This window comes from Fringilla coelebs (genome assembly GCF_963513975.1).
Source record: "Fringilla coelebs genome assembly, chromosome: 17".
Classification (NCBI taxonomy): Eukaryota; Metazoa; Chordata; class Aves; order Passeriformes; family Fringillidae; genus Fringilla; species Fringilla coelebs.
The window spans coordinates 3,876,518-3,892,825 of NC_140043.1; the positions used below are offsets into that span (position 1 = coordinate 3,876,518).

The 16,308-nt window shown below is 43.4% G+C and overlaps 1 protein-coding gene across 2 annotated transcripts; it reads right to left on the minus strand.

The window, feature by feature from the left end:
• Positions 1–15: 15 nt before the first annotated feature.
• SMPD4 (sphingomyelin phosphodiesterase 4) lies at positions 16–15,912 on the minus strand. 2 transcript variants are annotated; one of them, XM_084217264.1, is made up of 19 exons: positions 15,798–15,912; positions 15,498–15,584; positions 14,716–14,858; positions 14,484–14,559; positions 13,536–13,644; positions 12,872–12,924; positions 12,184–12,335; positions 11,729–11,861; positions 11,041–11,112; positions 7,546–7,635; positions 5,118–5,263; positions 4,574–4,664; positions 4,183–4,283; positions 3,725–3,888; positions 2,874–3,079; positions 2,089–2,322; positions 1,288–1,419; positions 995–1,123; positions 16–545 (listed from the first exon to the last, which is right to left on the minus strand). In XM_084217264.1, the coding sequence occupies exons 1-19, from the start codon at positions 15,834–15,836 to the stop codon at positions 219–221; spliced, it is 2,484 nt and encodes an 827-aa protein (XP_084073390.1). In that variant the 5' UTR covers positions 15,837–15,912; the 3' UTR covers positions 16–218. The 2 variants fall into 2 exon arrangements, with proteins under 2 accessions (XP_084073390.1, XP_084073391.1); XM_084217265.1 differs by lacking the exon at positions 7,546–7,635.
• Positions 15,913–16,308: the final 396 nt, after the last annotated feature.

The following is a 16,308-nucleotide window of genomic DNA, read 5'->3' on the forward strand; positions in this document are numbered from 1 at the left end:
ACCCCAAACAACATATTCACTCGAGTCTACAGGAAGACTTTTATAAAAATAAAATTTACATTGATTATCTCCACAAGGCCACATCAATGTTTATAAAACTCCATTAACTTTAGTATTAAAAAATATTTTAGGAAGAGCTGATATAATTAAAACATTTTAGTCATGGAATCTCAGGCTCATCCTTAAAACATTTATTTCTAGAAGCCAGGAAGAGGAAACTAGTGTTCATGTGGTTTCCATCCTTCGAAGAAAAAAGTCATTATTACAGCATAAAGAAAATATCCAATTAGGATAATGAATGTGCAGCCAACTGGCCCAACATAAAACCAGGATGCAAGGAAGTAGATCATCAGCAAAGAGATCAGAGTCCTGTAGCTGGCCAGAAACCTCAGACTGATCCTGGGTCCCCAGTTCTGGCTCGTTCTTTCCCTCACCACGGGGCTGTACCTGATTTTCTGTATGAGCTGGGGGTTGGTCAGGTGATAGCGACAGAGTCTGCCAACAAAATCATCCCTGGAGCAAAGCACTTGCATCTGATCAGCAAACTGAGGGAAGAGGCATTTAAAAGTTAGTGTCCTCCTGCAAATGCTGTCATAAAATAACATTTTATGATTTTCTTAATCTAGAGAATGAGGATTATAGGGATCAAAGTGCACTTTTAAACAGCAGAAATGTCTGAGGTATGAAAACACAAGGCAAGTCTGCACTAAGAAAAGAATTTGCTTTTCCTGTTTAGAAGCATTCACTCTGAATGTTACTCCCCTGTTGATCAACCATGAGTCCCTCAATAGATCACAATGCAAAGTTTTGTGTAGGAAAAGCAGAATGACAGGCAGAGAAGCAGCCCTCTACTACTAGAAAATACCCATCGAGACCACAGTGAAGAGGGAGTAAGAACAAACCGAGTGTCCCACAGGTAGAGGTGGGGTAGAGCAGGAATGTGCAGGGGGAAGGCCAGGAGGAGGAGGAGGAGGAGGGGCAGTGCTGTGCTCACCCTCTCGTTGAGCGCTGAGGACAAGCGGAACAGGAGCCGCACCAGAGCCGCGTTCTCGTAGCTGCGGATGGGCTGGAGCTCAGTGTCCCCCTGATACTGCAGCTCAAACCTTCGTAAGCCATTGATGATCTACAAGTGGGAGAAGAAACACCTCATCTTGCAGCTCCCACCTCAAACACCTTTTTACTGGCACCTCTCTAAGCCCCAGGTAAGCTGCATTTCTCTTTGTCACAGAAGGAGAATTTGTTTTTCAGAAGAGCCTAGGCAGCGATATGGAATCATTTTTCTCTCACCTGGTACCTGCCCAGGGGTGTGAGGATGAGGCCATTCTCACTTGCAATGCAGTCTGGAAGCTGTTTTTTTCCATTCTCATCTTGAGCTGTCCCACACTTCATCATCATCTGGGTCAGCTGGGCTTCACTCAGCTACACAAGAATAACACAGTTCTAAGCAGGTGTTTGATCCACCCCCTATTTAATTCATTTCTTCACAAACTCATTGGCCTTGGAAGGCTTGGACAGCCAGATGAGACACCAAGAACTGCTTAATAGCACCTCAGTTAGACATCAAAATGAGATAAACCTCTCCAGCTTTGTTTGTGCTTGTTCATTCTAGATTAGTGCCATGGTTTGTATCTCCCTTAGCTCCCAAGGAGTATCAAAGAGCTGTCTCCTAGGGCAATTCTGTACAAGGCAGTGTGGCTGCAGAGAAATTAAATGGTTTTTTTAAGTTTAACAGTTCATCCATAGCTGCAGTTGTATTTTTACAGCTCTACATTTAGAAGATACAGGAGAGTTTTTAAAATTGCCTGTTTGGAAAGAAGAGGACAGGCTTGGTATAAACAGGTTTGGTATAAATGATACAGTCCAAAAGAGTAGTCACTTAAACAAAGTAGGTTTGATACTTAAACATTCAGAACACCTAATTCCATCTACACTGAAAATGGATTTTGAAGCAGGCAAAGTTGAGAAGATGTTAGAATTTACTAGCAAGGTCTCTGGACAGCTTTGTGACCCCACAGTACAAGAGACACAGACGAACATTTGATGAATCCTGACTCTTGCTGCATAGGTTCTCAGAAAGATGTTACTTACCTTAAAGATCTGGCACAAATACTCCAGTGCCTTCTCTAAATATTCATCTGTTTTTTTGATGCTGTCCTGCCCAATTTCATCAAGGTCATTGCCTGTGTAGGAACCATTCACATCAGATGGTGTGAATCTAAACCAGGAGAAGAAGGACTGGCTGGCCATTGTCTCTGCAGAATGGTCTGATATGGACTTTGCTGTCTGCTGTGCCTGACAAATTAACTGGGCCAGTTTTAACACCTAAAACAGAAACCAAAACTTGTGTGGGACAAAGATAAAGGACTACAAAGCATCAATACATGGGTAAAACTGTGCCTTGATAGCTGAAAGTGAGAGCAATCCCAGCAAGCTCACTCCCTTAGTGCATGTGGATTTGTGCTGTTAGCTGGATTTCCCTTAGAGCAGAGGCAGCTCTGTTGAAGCATTTAAGAAACCTCAGAGCTGCTTAGGTTCTTCAGCTGCTTTTTTTCTTTTTCCTGCTGCTTTTGTCTGAGTTGCTGGCAGGTAGTGATGAACCAGAAGATCACAGTAAGCATGTTTGAGAGGAAATACCATATCCTGCTCCAAGGCAGCAAGCTGTTACATTAACTTATTATTTATCAAAGAGAAGCAGATTTTTACAGCTGTGCTGGACTGAGACCCCCCAGGGTCCAGAAGTCACTGTCAGCAAGCTAAATTATTCAGTAATGCAGGGTGTGAAGTTTTCTACTTTTCGCTTCTGATATGGATGCTCAGCACTGAGAAACATCTGTCACAGTAGAAAGGCAGGTGCAAAGGAGCTTGTTGCTTACCAAATTCCTGACCTCTGTGCCAAACATCTGTTTATACTGGAAGTCCTGTCCTTCCAGGCTGTAAACATGACTCTTCACCTTAAATGAGGCATCTGTAACAGCTGGAGACCGTGATGACAAAAAACTCCCACCAAGAGTGGGGCTCATAAAAAGTCGGTGTTGACGGTGGGGAATCACAAGTTCTGGCTCCAGGAATAACTGTTCTCCTAGAATTTGCAAAGAGCACTCAAGATGGTTACATAACACTGGTCTTGCTGGGGAAGGTGCACCTGCTTTAAGGCTGCTGGGCAACTTTATTTAGAGAGAGAGTTCTAAGGGGAAGGAGGCCTTAATTAGTCTTCATTATTTACTTCTCTCTGCCCAGAGCAGGAATGTCAGCATGCATTTAATGCAGATTATACAAAGCAGCATTTTAAATTTGTAACATTTTTCAACAAAAGGCAGGGGATAAACATACTTCAGACATTGATATTTGTCAAATCTCACCACTCCCAAATTCACCATATCCTAATTATCCTGAAATGCATGCATGACTTTTACTAAGTACAGAGACTTTCAGAGATATATAAAGTTTAAATCCTGAAGTATATAATGAAGTAATACAAGCATAAGAAAAACTGACAATTGTAATTGGGTTCTTTATCCTTTAAAGAAAAATTGTGAAATGCAATCTGGGGCGATTAAGAAGAGAACTACAGACTTAATAAACCAATTGACAAACATTAGGGAAGACAGACTTTTGAATGGCAGAATAGCATGAAAAATGGGAGAGAAGTGCACCTCAGTGCTTCTGAGATGAGATGTAACTATTGTGAGACAGGACAACACAAGATGTAAAAATATCCTTTTACCTTTCAGGATCATTTCAGCTAGATTGGGCTGAGCAAAGACCTTAGCTACTCGGAACACCATCAGGGCATTTTTTGGACTGACCAAGTCTGTCCGAAGAGCTCTGTTCAGAAATCCCACAAACAGCTTGGTATACATGAGCAGGTTCTCTTGAATGAAGGCAGCCCTGTCAAAGTGAGTGCAGGATTTGTGAGTACAGCTGTTTAAAGAAGTGTTATTTTGACTACTACCAAAAAAGCCACTAAGGGAATGTTTTATACTGTCTCTAGAAAGATGGTCAATTTCCACTGAGACAAAAGAACACTCTCAAAACAAAAACCAGCGTTCTAAGAAATCATTCTCTAGTCTTATATATATAGGAATTTAACTCAGGTTGGTGCATAGTTCTGAAATCCTGCTGTTTTACTCAGGATCTCCTTGAGGTTTGGCTCAGATCAGTCCCAGCTGCTGCCCTCCTCACCATTTCTCTGAGACACTGCGAGGCAAAGACTCCGTGCTCTGCGGGGGCTTCTCGGGCGCGTACCTCCAGGGCTGTAGGTAACTCAGCCACATCTCAAGAACCTGGGCAAAGGCACACATAAACCCACGTGAGTGCCAGCACTTCATTGGAAAGGAAGGCAGGAAGGGTTTTTTGTTAATTTTTTTATTTGTTATATAAAGAATTCTACTGATCTAGAAAAGAGAGATGGCCAAGAAACAAAAAACAAAACAAACCCCAAGAAACAGCTGCTAAACAGCAATAACTGATAACTAGTTTTAATAACTAATAACTAGTTCTCTTGAGTACAGACTAAGTAATAACTAATAACTAGTTCTCTTGAGTACAGACTAATGGAGAAGCAAGTACATACTGCTCTGAAAGAGGCATCCAGAGGCCAGTGGCCGAAACAGTGTTGCAAAAAGATATAAAGCTTCTCCTGGACAAACCGAGGAATCACAACCCTGCAAAAAGGTTCAAAGACAGACACGTGTATAAACTGGCAGCAAATTTTAAAAACTAAACACCCAACCCTACCAACCAACAACCCAACACACTTCCACAAATGCAAACAGAGAAAGAACTGAGCAAAACTTGCTTTTTTAAACTGAAACTACTTCAAGACATTGAATTTCAACTCACATGATTAATTACCAAATACTAAATTAAGCTTGGCCAGAATCCTCTGGTAGCATTTTCTTTGCTCTATAGACTGGTGCAATAGCTGCTCCTGGAGCTGCCCTCCCTCAGAGGATGTAAGAAACATAATCAATTAGTTCTCATATACTTTTAATAATGTACTTCTGTATTTAGCATCAAAACAGCCTGATTCAACTTCTCAAAGAAGGCTGAGATTTTCATGGAGAAAGCTCAGCTTTTCATTTCTATACATTTCAGAGACAGGCTCATGCACCAACCTTTTAAACTCCTCCAGTGGGCTGGCTGTGTGGGAGTGGGCTGAAGGGGAGAGAGGCTCTGGTTTCAGGCTGTTGCTGAAAGCATGCAGATGTTTCACAAGCAGTCTTACCACTAGCACGTGCTCTTCAGTGGGCTTGAATGACTCCTAGATCCAAAGCAAAAGAGAGGCACCTAATGAGTGTTCTCATTTGCTAAATGTCCAGGGAATTCAGGAAAATTACATTCTCAAATCAAAATACAGGAAATTCTCTTTTCCTTTTAGGTTCTTCACCAGAGTTTGGTGCCACCTGATTTTGGACAGGTTTGCTCCCCAGGACATGCTGCACCAATCTTCTGCCATCAGTTCACTAAGAAACAGCAGCAAATTTGGATTGTAAGAAAAGTTTTCTACAGTACTCTAATGCACTGAGTTTTGGGCTAGCTTTAAAGAACAAGAATAACTTGTAGATTGTGACTTACCCTTTTCTGAAAAAAGAATATTCAGCCTTTCATTATGGCTGTAAGTTCCTTGCTGCAGAAGCACAGCAGGTCCTTTGCTTATACCCATGGCTGGCTGTACTGAGTTCTCCTTCCTATGCTGGTACTCATCGGCCTTACAGGAGAGAATAATCCTAGACAGTTACAGTAAGAACAGGAACTGTTTTGAGTCCTGTGAGATCCTGTTGGCTCCAACACCCTCAGGGGGAGAACAGCCTGGGTGGGAGCAGCACAAGGAGTGATGGTGAGCCACAGTGATGTCACTCATCAGAAGTGAGTGTGTGACACAGCAGGGAGGTGTATGAAGCAAAAAAGTGCTGTTCAAAGCACAAACTCCTTTGCCACTGTCATCTGCTCCAACTGTAGTGAACTAATCCCAATCCACCACTGAAGGCAGATTCTGAAATTTGTATTCTGTTTCACAAAAGTTGAGAAGAATAATGTACATGAACTATAAAGTTACAGCTGCAAATATAATGGAAAGTGCTGGAAAGGTGTATGGGGTTAGCTGCAAGAAGTTTCCAGTGCTTGAGGCAGGGAGGGAGGGAGTGTCTGTGGTTATGTCCTCTCTCAGCAATGCCTGAGGCAAAGCAGATGCCTTTTTACACTCTGAGATTCTGAATGCACTGTGACATTCACTCCAGGCTCCATGACAGACACAGCCCTGCAGTGCAGCCAGGCCTGGGACTCTCCTAAGAGAGGGTGAAACCTTTACCCGTTCTAGTGAAGGCTGGGCTTGTTTTTGACAGCTCCAACTTGTATCAGCACATTTTCCACACTCCTGATGAGTTTATGCAAGGTAAAACTCTAAGAAGTTGTGTAGTCCTTGGAGTTTGGACCAGGATCTCCACAGCAATTAGAGAGGCTGAGTACTCTGCTACAGGCCTTGAAAGGGTTCAATTTTAAAAACCCCAAGCCCCCCCAAAGGCACCTTTGGAATTTACAAAACCACCCTATTTCAATACATCATTTTGGGTAATGTTAGTAAGTTTTCCACATAGCAGTTCTTACAATTTCCTCTTAGCCTGGATCACCACCATTGTGAATGTCACTGGTTTAAAAACTATTTTTCCCCACAAGTGTTTTTGTTGTCAAACCTTTCTGTACAGAATGGATGTGTGCCATTGTTAATTCTTAGTACAGTAATTAAATAAAAATAACAGTAAAAAAGATTTAAAGTAGTACTTTCTGTGTTCCTTTCTAAACAGCACCTTGAGATATCATAGCACTCAGTTAAAACAAAACAAAAAAAGGATTTAAAGAGCAGGGAAATGCCATGTAGTGCTAAAGAGCTTTACAGTACATAAGCTCAACCCTCCCCATTCCCAAAATGAAGACCCAATGAATAAAGGGCTGAAGTAGGAAAAGAGGAATCAGCAATCTGTTCCAACAGGAATGTTTTTGCATGCACATTTCCTGAACAATCTGCAAATGTACCACTTGTGCTTTTGCAAAAGTGGACAGCCAAATTGACATTGTCACCACAAATTTAGTATTATCCAATGACATTTCCTTGGCTAAAAACCCCCAGATGTTACCTACCTTAATCTGGGTGACAGCCATGCAAATTCTGATCTTTTCTTCCACGCAAGGTTTGCTTAAATGACTACTGTGTGAGAGGCAGAAATCTGCCATTGGTGGAGACAGCTTTGGTGCCAAAAAACAGCATAGCTGGTAAGTCTGACATTGCAAGAATGCATCTCTAGAAACAGAGTTTCCAATCAGTCCTCATTACATGCTAGAGTTTAACTCTTTTCTCCATGACCTTTGCTAATATATCTCAGTATCTGTTTCACTGAACAATTTGGTGAATTTCAATGCAATGTTCTCAAATTATAAAACCACACCTTGGCAGAAGGAGCTGCTGTACAGCCAGCACCAATACACTTGGCAGATTATATGATGGAACAAGATTCTTAAAAAGGAAACCAAATGAAAAGATGGTAATACTTGGTATGCGTGGAGGGCCTGGTAGCTGGATTGGGCAGGACTACCGTGGTGTTTACTGGAGATACTGAGTCGGTAGTGGAGAACCTCCAGCTGAGACAACAGAAACAAAAAGGAAGGGGGGAGGGAAAAAAAGGAGAGAAGAGAGCAAGAGAAAAAAAAAGTGAGAATGAGCCCAAGGAAGAAGGGTGGGGGGAAAAATGAACATCACAAATACAGTCAGGGACAACATATCACAATAACAACTGCAGCCACAGTATCCTCTTTTTTCTGTGTTCAGTAGATTGATTCATAGGATTTCTTATCCACTCAGAAATACAACTGGGAGCAAGTATCAAAAAATTGTCTGTTCTCTTTGCTGAGCTCAGAGCAAGGACTGGGAGATATGAAACTTTTGCCAAATAAATTCCCCAGAATTTATAAATTTTCAGAAGTGAATTGAACTGCAGCAACAAGGATTTACACACTGTTTATTAAAAATGGAGTAAGAGAGCAATATTCTGCAAGCTTTTTTACATCTATTTTGAAAACTTTGTCAATTTCTTCCTGTTCTGCTGGAGAAGCACAGTTTGTATGTGGAAGAAGTTAAAATTGGACTTTCCTGTCCAGAGAAATCCTGTGTCTTCTCTCTACTTAAAGGCCATTTAGGAAGGCTGCAGTTCTTGTGAATTTCCTCAAACAAGGAAATTCCTTTTGCTTTGAGGGAAAGATTACACATCTAAAAAGGCAAAGACATTCCTAGCAGAGTATTATGTGCTGATGCAAAGGGCACCTTGCCATTACACTGAAGTCTCTGCCAGCCTCAGCCAGACCCCTCTTGAAGGAACAACCTGACCAAGTATTTTCTGACTGTGACAGTGAAGAGGATACTGTAGCAACAGTGACACACATGTATGAAATTAATGAAAAAACATAAAACAAAAAATGTACACTACACAGACCCCAATGACTGTTGTCAGGCATCTAAACTAACTCTCCAGATCACACCTCTGCTGTCTTTAAACAGCCTCTACCCCATCTCCTCTGCTGTCAGTTTGGCAGCTTTTGGTTCCACACCCCTGGAGTGGCAGGATTGTTACTGCAGACTCCCCAAGAGCTTGGGCAGATTGTCTGCTTCCAAACTGACTCCCCTGCCACAGGAACCTGCAACCCCCTGGATTTTCATGGGTGTTCCACATGCAGTGCTGGGGGCTGAACACCTGGCATTGGAAGGTCAGGAAGCATGACAAAGTTTTGATAAAACTACTTCTTTTTAAGTGTTTCTTGTGGTAAGAGCAGAAGGGAATAGGAAAAAAGCTGCTGCACACTTGGACTCTAGATCATCAGAGAGAGAAAAAAACAAACAGACAAAAGAATTGGAAAATAGTTGAATTAAAAGGGAAAACAATGACAGCATAGCAAATAGCATTAACCTCAGGTTCACAGCAGACCCAAGAAGAATTCAAAGCTGTAATGTGGATCTTCTCAAAAGAAACTGTTTACTATTCATTCCCATTCCACTGCCTCCTACTCATAAAGGGAAGTCTATGATGAGATTACCAAGGCTTAAGAAAAAAAATCTATGACTCTCCTCAAGAAAGTTACTTATCTGAGACCTGTTTGACCCATGAAAGCAAACAAATCTGGCTGCTGGACAACGAGTGAGCAAGTTCTGCAGAACCTCATCCCACCTTCCAAAACAGATATGCAGCCATTTCAAATCACTGATGGTTAAACAGCTCTAGATCCAGCACTGAATGCTCACTAATTACCCTTCCTCCCAAGCACACAGAAGGCTAAATGCAATCAAGTGAACCTGCATAATTACCAACAATTTTAAGAATAAGGTATAGGGCCATCTTGGGTTTCCAGTCAAGGTCTTTAATGCTTGTGTTAAAACAGAACTTCCACTTCTGGAGGTTCTACTTCCTCATCTGAGGAACAAGGCAGAGTGCTCTCCCTCAGCCCACCCAGTCTACAAAGTTCAGTTTAAGCATCACAAGCTAATGAACAGTCCTGCCCCCAGCTGATCTGGAACCTCTCCTCAGTCCTGCAGGAGAGACCCTGCATCCATGATGTATCTCATGGGGAATACCAGTCCCCCATTCCACTGCTCCACCCCCCCAAAGAGGAAACCTTCCTGTTTTACATGTTCATGATTACTTCCCATCAAAGATGAAACTAAAATACCATCAGGGAGTTATGGCCTCAGGTTGTGGCTCAACACACCTTGTGGAGGATCCTGAAGTGCTGATTTCAGAGAACTGTAAGCTCTACCTAGGCCCTACTCCACCATAACGTGGAGTCATTGTCTGCAATTGCTGCTCCCTAGTGCTAGAAGAAAGCATCTGAAATACAGAGGGTGAACAGAGGAGAGAAGTTTAAAGCAATCATCATTTCTGGCCTAAGCACAGCGCTTGATGCACAGAGACTGGACAGACAGACAGACCAAAGGTACTTCAAGCAAAGCCTTTCCATCACAGGTGCACAGCCATGCTGCTGGGAGTCCCAAGTGGAGACTTTGCAACATTAGTGAGTTTGCATTTTGACCTCAACTTTGAGAATAAAAGACAAAACCCATCACATTTCAACTCTCCAATGTTTTTTCCCTAGCAAAATATAAATGTATTTTATTTCATATCCTGTGGAGTGAAGGATTAGAATTTTTCAGTCAACTCCCATATTGCACTTCCACACAGGAATAAATCCTGAGTAGCTTTTATTATTTCTCTCCCCTTCTATGAAAGTCCCACTGTGACCCAGAGGGAATTCAGAGGATCAATATTTTCTCCTTCAAATTCCCTTTACATTTATAATGCCTTCAACCTTAGCCTCCCCAACACTTACTTACTTACTTCTTACATGCAGTAGTTTGTTACTGAACAGGCCACCACAAACTGCTTACAACAGTGTATTATCTGAGCAAGAGCTTGTCAGATAAACCAAATTCTGCAGCTACAGAACTGCTTCTGACACCATTATGGTGAAAAGCATATTTTGGAACATGAAACAATAAAAATAGCAGTTTAGAAAGATTTTTTTAAAATTTGGATTTAGGCTAAAAATGGTTATGGATGTTAGAAATTACTAATTGGTATTTCAGTAACAGTTGCTATCTCTGCTGGTATTCAATTTGGGCTATTTTTAGCAGTGATGTTGCCCCAGTGGGATTTAAACACAATGGCTTTATAGTGGCATCTTCTCAATCATTAGTACTTTGATATTGATGTTCAGATTGTTGTGACCATCCCACAAACTCATCTTGAACAAAAAAAAAAAGAAACAAAAACCAGAACAAAACTAACACAGCTTCTGCAATGAAGGCAAATCTGGATGACACACTTATTCACAACATTCTTTGTAACTGGATTATCAACTCTGGCACACTTATGTAGGTACTCTGTTATTTCTTTCCTTTGGACCAATACACAAAAATAAATTCTGCACAGAACAGGAGATTTATCCCAAGGTAAGAGCTCAACCACCAGGTGATGTTCAGGAGTGCATACAAACTATTACCTTGACGTGAGGGGACTGCATTTTCTGATACATTTCCAGTGAGTAATGATGAAGCCACATTTCAACAAAGATCTGTAAAACAAGTATTTTCTCAGCTAGGGAAAGAAAAGCAACCCCACACTGTCAGTCAGAAGATAATATAAGGAAGATCACAGTATATAACTTGAAAACTAAGCTGTACTGGTAAATAGGCAGCACCTATTCAAGATGTTCCAGGTGATGCCAATGGCTGAGATGACAAACTCTTAGCACCTGCCAGGCATCAATTAGTCAGCTCAGCAACACCATGGGAAATTGATTCAGAACAACTGTTAAATCCAGATATTCTTTTCCTTCCCTTGATAATGAACAAAATCAACTTGGCTGTGTTTAACCTTTGCCTTTGCACAGAGCATAGAATTGATGGAATATTTAAAGAAAGAAAATGAGATGCAGAAAGTTTTCCAGAAAAAAATACTCAAATGCCTGAGATCAGTTGTTAGATCCTTAGTCTAAGAAAAGATATTAAGTGCCTTTCCAAGTTGCAACTTAACAGCCTCACAGTGGTTCTTTGTTGCATTAACAGGAAGCAACAGCTGCACTGCTCAATTCCAAAGCCAAGCTAAAGCAAACTGGCCTCTCTGCCTCTGCTTTAAAAAGAAGAGAACCCTCAGTGAGCAGGGCACTCCCTTCCTTAAATGCCAGGTACCTGAAGCAGTGTTTCTGATCTCCAGATCTCCTGGGAGGCTGGGTCAGCATTCACAGAGGGCTGGTGGGCAATGTGCCTCTTCAGCAGGCTGGTGTGGTGCATGCCATAGGAGGAGAAAGGCACTGCTGGGGACCTGGAGGACAAATGCACGGAATGACACAAGTCAGGAGGGCTTGGTGCAGTACAGGGAGATGGAGGGATGCACCAATGTTTGAATCAGTATTTTATAAACTTTAAAACAGTCTTTCAAACTGCATAGTTGATTACACATTTCAAACTTCAGCCACTTCCTGCAATTACTACTCACTTTAATCAAACACTGCACCACTGTTTCTATGTGATAAACACACACAGATCAAGCGTGGAGGTGTTTTCTACTTGTTTGATTTTGTTCCAACAAACCATATTTTGCCTGCACTGTTCCCACAATTTTCCCCTGACACTGGAGCCATTACCTGGGAGTAGGGGAAGGGATGGCTCCCCCAGGATTTGAAGAAGGTGGGGGAAGGACACTTCCTTCTGTGGGCAGGAAACACTTGAGGTACGTGTCCACCAGGATGAAATAAGCACTGTTGGAAGGGCTGACATGATGGGTGACAGGTGAGTTCTGCAAGAGACACACAGGATGCACCTAGGTTAAACACTGCTGCTTTAAGCCAGTGCTGGGGGGTGTTGTCAGACCCCTCAGCATAAAAAAGCAGAAGCCCAGTGTTAGAAAGGGTGAACTGGCAGCAAAGACCCCTTGGAGCAAAGGAAAATGAGCTGTCACAGAAGGGCTGCAGCAGCAATGACTGTAACCAAGCAGAAGAGAGGAACAACAGGCAGAGGAACCAAATAACCACAGCCCACAGCACCAAGCTGTGCTTCTGACTGTAGGGAAACCCTTACTGGGTGCAGGGGGAGAGAAACATCTGGAATTCACTGCCTGCTCCTTGCTGCCTTGGCTGCTTACTGGCGTATCCAAGGTGGGGATTTTGTTTATTATCCAGTCTGGGATCACCAAGTGAACCAAAGCAATTACCAATTCCAACAGAACAGATAAAACTGCTGTTAATTTAGCTACACATCACCCCAGCAGGTTCTTACAGTATTATGGAGAAAGGCCAGTACTATTTTAAGGGAAAAAATGTGAAAGGTACTTACCTTCTGTGTAATCAAACTAATTGCAAAGTAAAACATGTAGTATTCAAATGGATCTGGAAGAAGAGAGTTAAGGATCACATAATAAAAACCAGGTACAGCTGTTGGATATTGGGAGATGCTGAACAGACACTACATTTGTACTTTGTCAATGCTAATGTGCCCTGCTAGAGCTTTTGAGCAAATTCAGCCTTGGCTTCTTGCTCTCCAGCTGACTGAAACATTGGTGATTGAGGTGTTCTCTGTGTGACAATGTGTGTTTGTGCTACTCTTGGCACATCTGACATTCATTTCAAACTGAAACCAGCTCAGCTGCAGCTACACTGCTTCCAAAAGCACTCTAGCTGCAAAGTGAACGTGCCCTTTTCCTACCATATTGCATAAACTACAAGCAGTTACAAAACCAAAAATTGTGAAATACAGGCTCTGCTGAGAAACACTGGGAATTTTGTTGTTGACTTGATTAAGCCAGAAATTCCTCCAAGAAGGGTTCATAAGAGGACATGTTTATTTTAAATTTTAATCTAAACATTTCTAATCAGCCCAAACTCTTCAGCATGACCACGTTTTACCCCACATAGATAAGAAATGTTTAACAGAAACACTCATGATCTCTCAGTCTTAGATACTTTTAAGAAAATTAGATACTCAACAATTAAAAGGATACTAAGAGCCAAGTTCAAACCTAAACCACCAGATGAAGGAAACTGGACTTTGTTGTGGTATAAAGAGCACTCTGGTAGAACTTGCTCTTGTATTGAAGCCTTCACAGGGCCCTGAAAGACAGAGTAATGAAATATTAATCTGGTACTCAGCATATTGCAAAGCATGTTTTCACATAGTGGGATTCTGCATTCCAGCATTCTGGGGTGATCTCTACCTTTAGCTCAGTGATTTTATTGCATTGCAGTAGTTCTGTGTACAAATACAGGGTCTTTAGAAAATTCTCAACTTTCTCTCTGAAAAGGAGTATTCAGTATTTTTTAAATTTAAATTCAGTATTTTTTAAAAAAATACTTTCCCAGCTGGAGTGGGAGCAGCAGAGTAGTGGTGTTTGGCTGCTGGTTTTGTCCAGCTAACTGAGCTGTGAACCAGCAATTACCATATATTTAAATGAGGTTTCCTTTTGTCAAAGCCTGCAGGACTATCTGAACCAATTTCTAGACAGCACGTAGCTGGCAGCAATAGAAGAAACACAGCAAAACAGCTCTGCAGATGAACATTTTTGTTGGAAATGTGACACTTTACATCCAGGACAGCAGTCAAACTTCAAACACACAGGCAGGGAAGGCACTGCTCTGTGATAAACTTAGAAAGCCACTTTCAATCCTGCAACTACCAAAACACAACTCTCTCTGGGGACAGAGTAAGAATCACAGTGCAGCTTTCTTGGCTGAACACACATATCCAGCTGCTGAGAACCACAATCTCCTTGAGATTTTATGGCTGGGAACTCTCCTCCTCCATTCAAGAGCCATTTCAAGAAATGGGTCTGCTCCAAACTGGCTACACTTTGGCCTACACTGAAATGTAGGCACAAAGTATATGCAAAGCTCCAACAGCTGCCACAACAGCTACATTCCTTTCTTATATCTTAGACTACTCAGTTACTCACTGGAAGATATGAGACTGGGAAATCATATCTGTACTCTTCTGCTTGGAGTTTGTAAACCAGCTTCATCATCGGGCCACTGCAAACAAGCACCAGAAAGTGAATCCCATGGTGAGTACCCTCTGCTGCTCTGCTCACTCCTGTGAGCTTAGGTTTGCACAGTGGAAAAAGGCAAAACACTGGTCATTTGTTCACCAATCCATTTCTCAGTCTGTGCTGAAATGAATGAGTTTACCTGGGATCCAGGAAATCCAAAGCCACAGAATATTCATTGGGGTTTGTTCTCCCTTGCAGGCAGCGAAGGTTCCAGCCCACGATGATGCCATCCAGGCTGCCAAAAATGCTCTCCACCAGCCATGGGAAGATGCCATGTAGTTCCTGCAGGGAAAACAGACACAAAGAATTAATGTGCACAATTCCTGGCTTGGACAATCTCTCCTGCATGTACTAGAACACACAGAGATATGTCAGCCATTTATTTATGTCTGTATCTGGGTTATCACAGGGCATGTCATCCATTCAAAACATTGCACTATAACATGGAAATAATGGGAGAGCTATCCTGATTTCTGATGCTACTGAAGTTACAACAATGCTCATCAGCATCACTTGCAGTTATTTGCCACATTTTAAAAACAAGTTTTCTTTGTAAACTGAGGCTGAACGGCATTAATGAAGGGTGGTGAAATGAAACAACCCCTTAATGACTAGAAAAGGTTCTTAATTCTTGGCAACACTGCATTCCCACAGTTTCACTGGAGGCCCCTAAAACCCAGAATCACAGAATCAGTTAGATGGAAAAGAGCTGAGATCATCGAGTCCATCCTGTGATCAGAGCCTGGCACTGAGGGCCACTTCCCCGAACACCTCCACGGGGCCCCACCACCTCCCCGGGCAGCCCGTTCCAGACAGATTGCCTTGATAAGACAAAGAGGAGCAATCTAAGCCGTAATATAAAAACCAATTCCCCTGCAGCTTGCCAAGCAGGGAGGTTCTGGAGAAGCAGGGGCTGCTCACCTTGGCAGGCAGCTCCTCGATGACGGTCTCCAGGTCGCGGCACCTCTGCGCGAACGGTTTGTTGACACAATCCGCCTTCAGCGTGGCCTGGTACAAACCACAAGGGAAACCCGATCACGGCTGCCGGGCAGGACAGCACTTACAGCGGCCATGACCGCGACAATCCCCCCTCAGCACCCCCGCCACACCCGAGGCTGCAGGGGCCGGGACAGCGCCGTGTACCGAGACACCGCTGCCCGCCCGGCCCGTTCCGTTCCCGGTGCATTCCCCCAGCAGAGGAGGCCGTGTCCCCGCACCCACCAGCAGGAAGCTGGGCTGCTGCAGGTGCGGCCCGGCCATGCCGCCGCTCCCGGCCCTCAGCGCCCTCAGCGCGGCCCCTCCCGCCGCCGCTCGCGCCCCGCGCCCGCGCGGCCCTTGTGCGTCACGGCCCGCGCCGATGACGTCACGACGGCGTTGCCATGGAGACGGCCCCGCGCTGAGGGCGGGCAGGGCGGCCGGGGGCGCTCGGTGCGGTGGCGGAGCCGGGGGATGTCCCGAGCTGGGAGCGACCCTCAGGGGTCACCGAGGGCACAGGCCACCCCAGCAATCCCACCCTGCGCCTGCCTGCCTGAGAGCGTTATCCAAACATTCCTTGAAGTATGTCAGGTGTGTCCTGGCAGCCTCTTCCAGTGCTCAGCCGCCCTCTGGGTACGAAGCTTTTCCCGATCTCCAGCCTAAACCTCCCCTGACTCAGCTTTGTGCCATTTCCTCGAGTTCTGTCCCTGGCCTCAGAGATGAGATCAGTGTCTGCCCCTGCACTACTCCCTGTGAG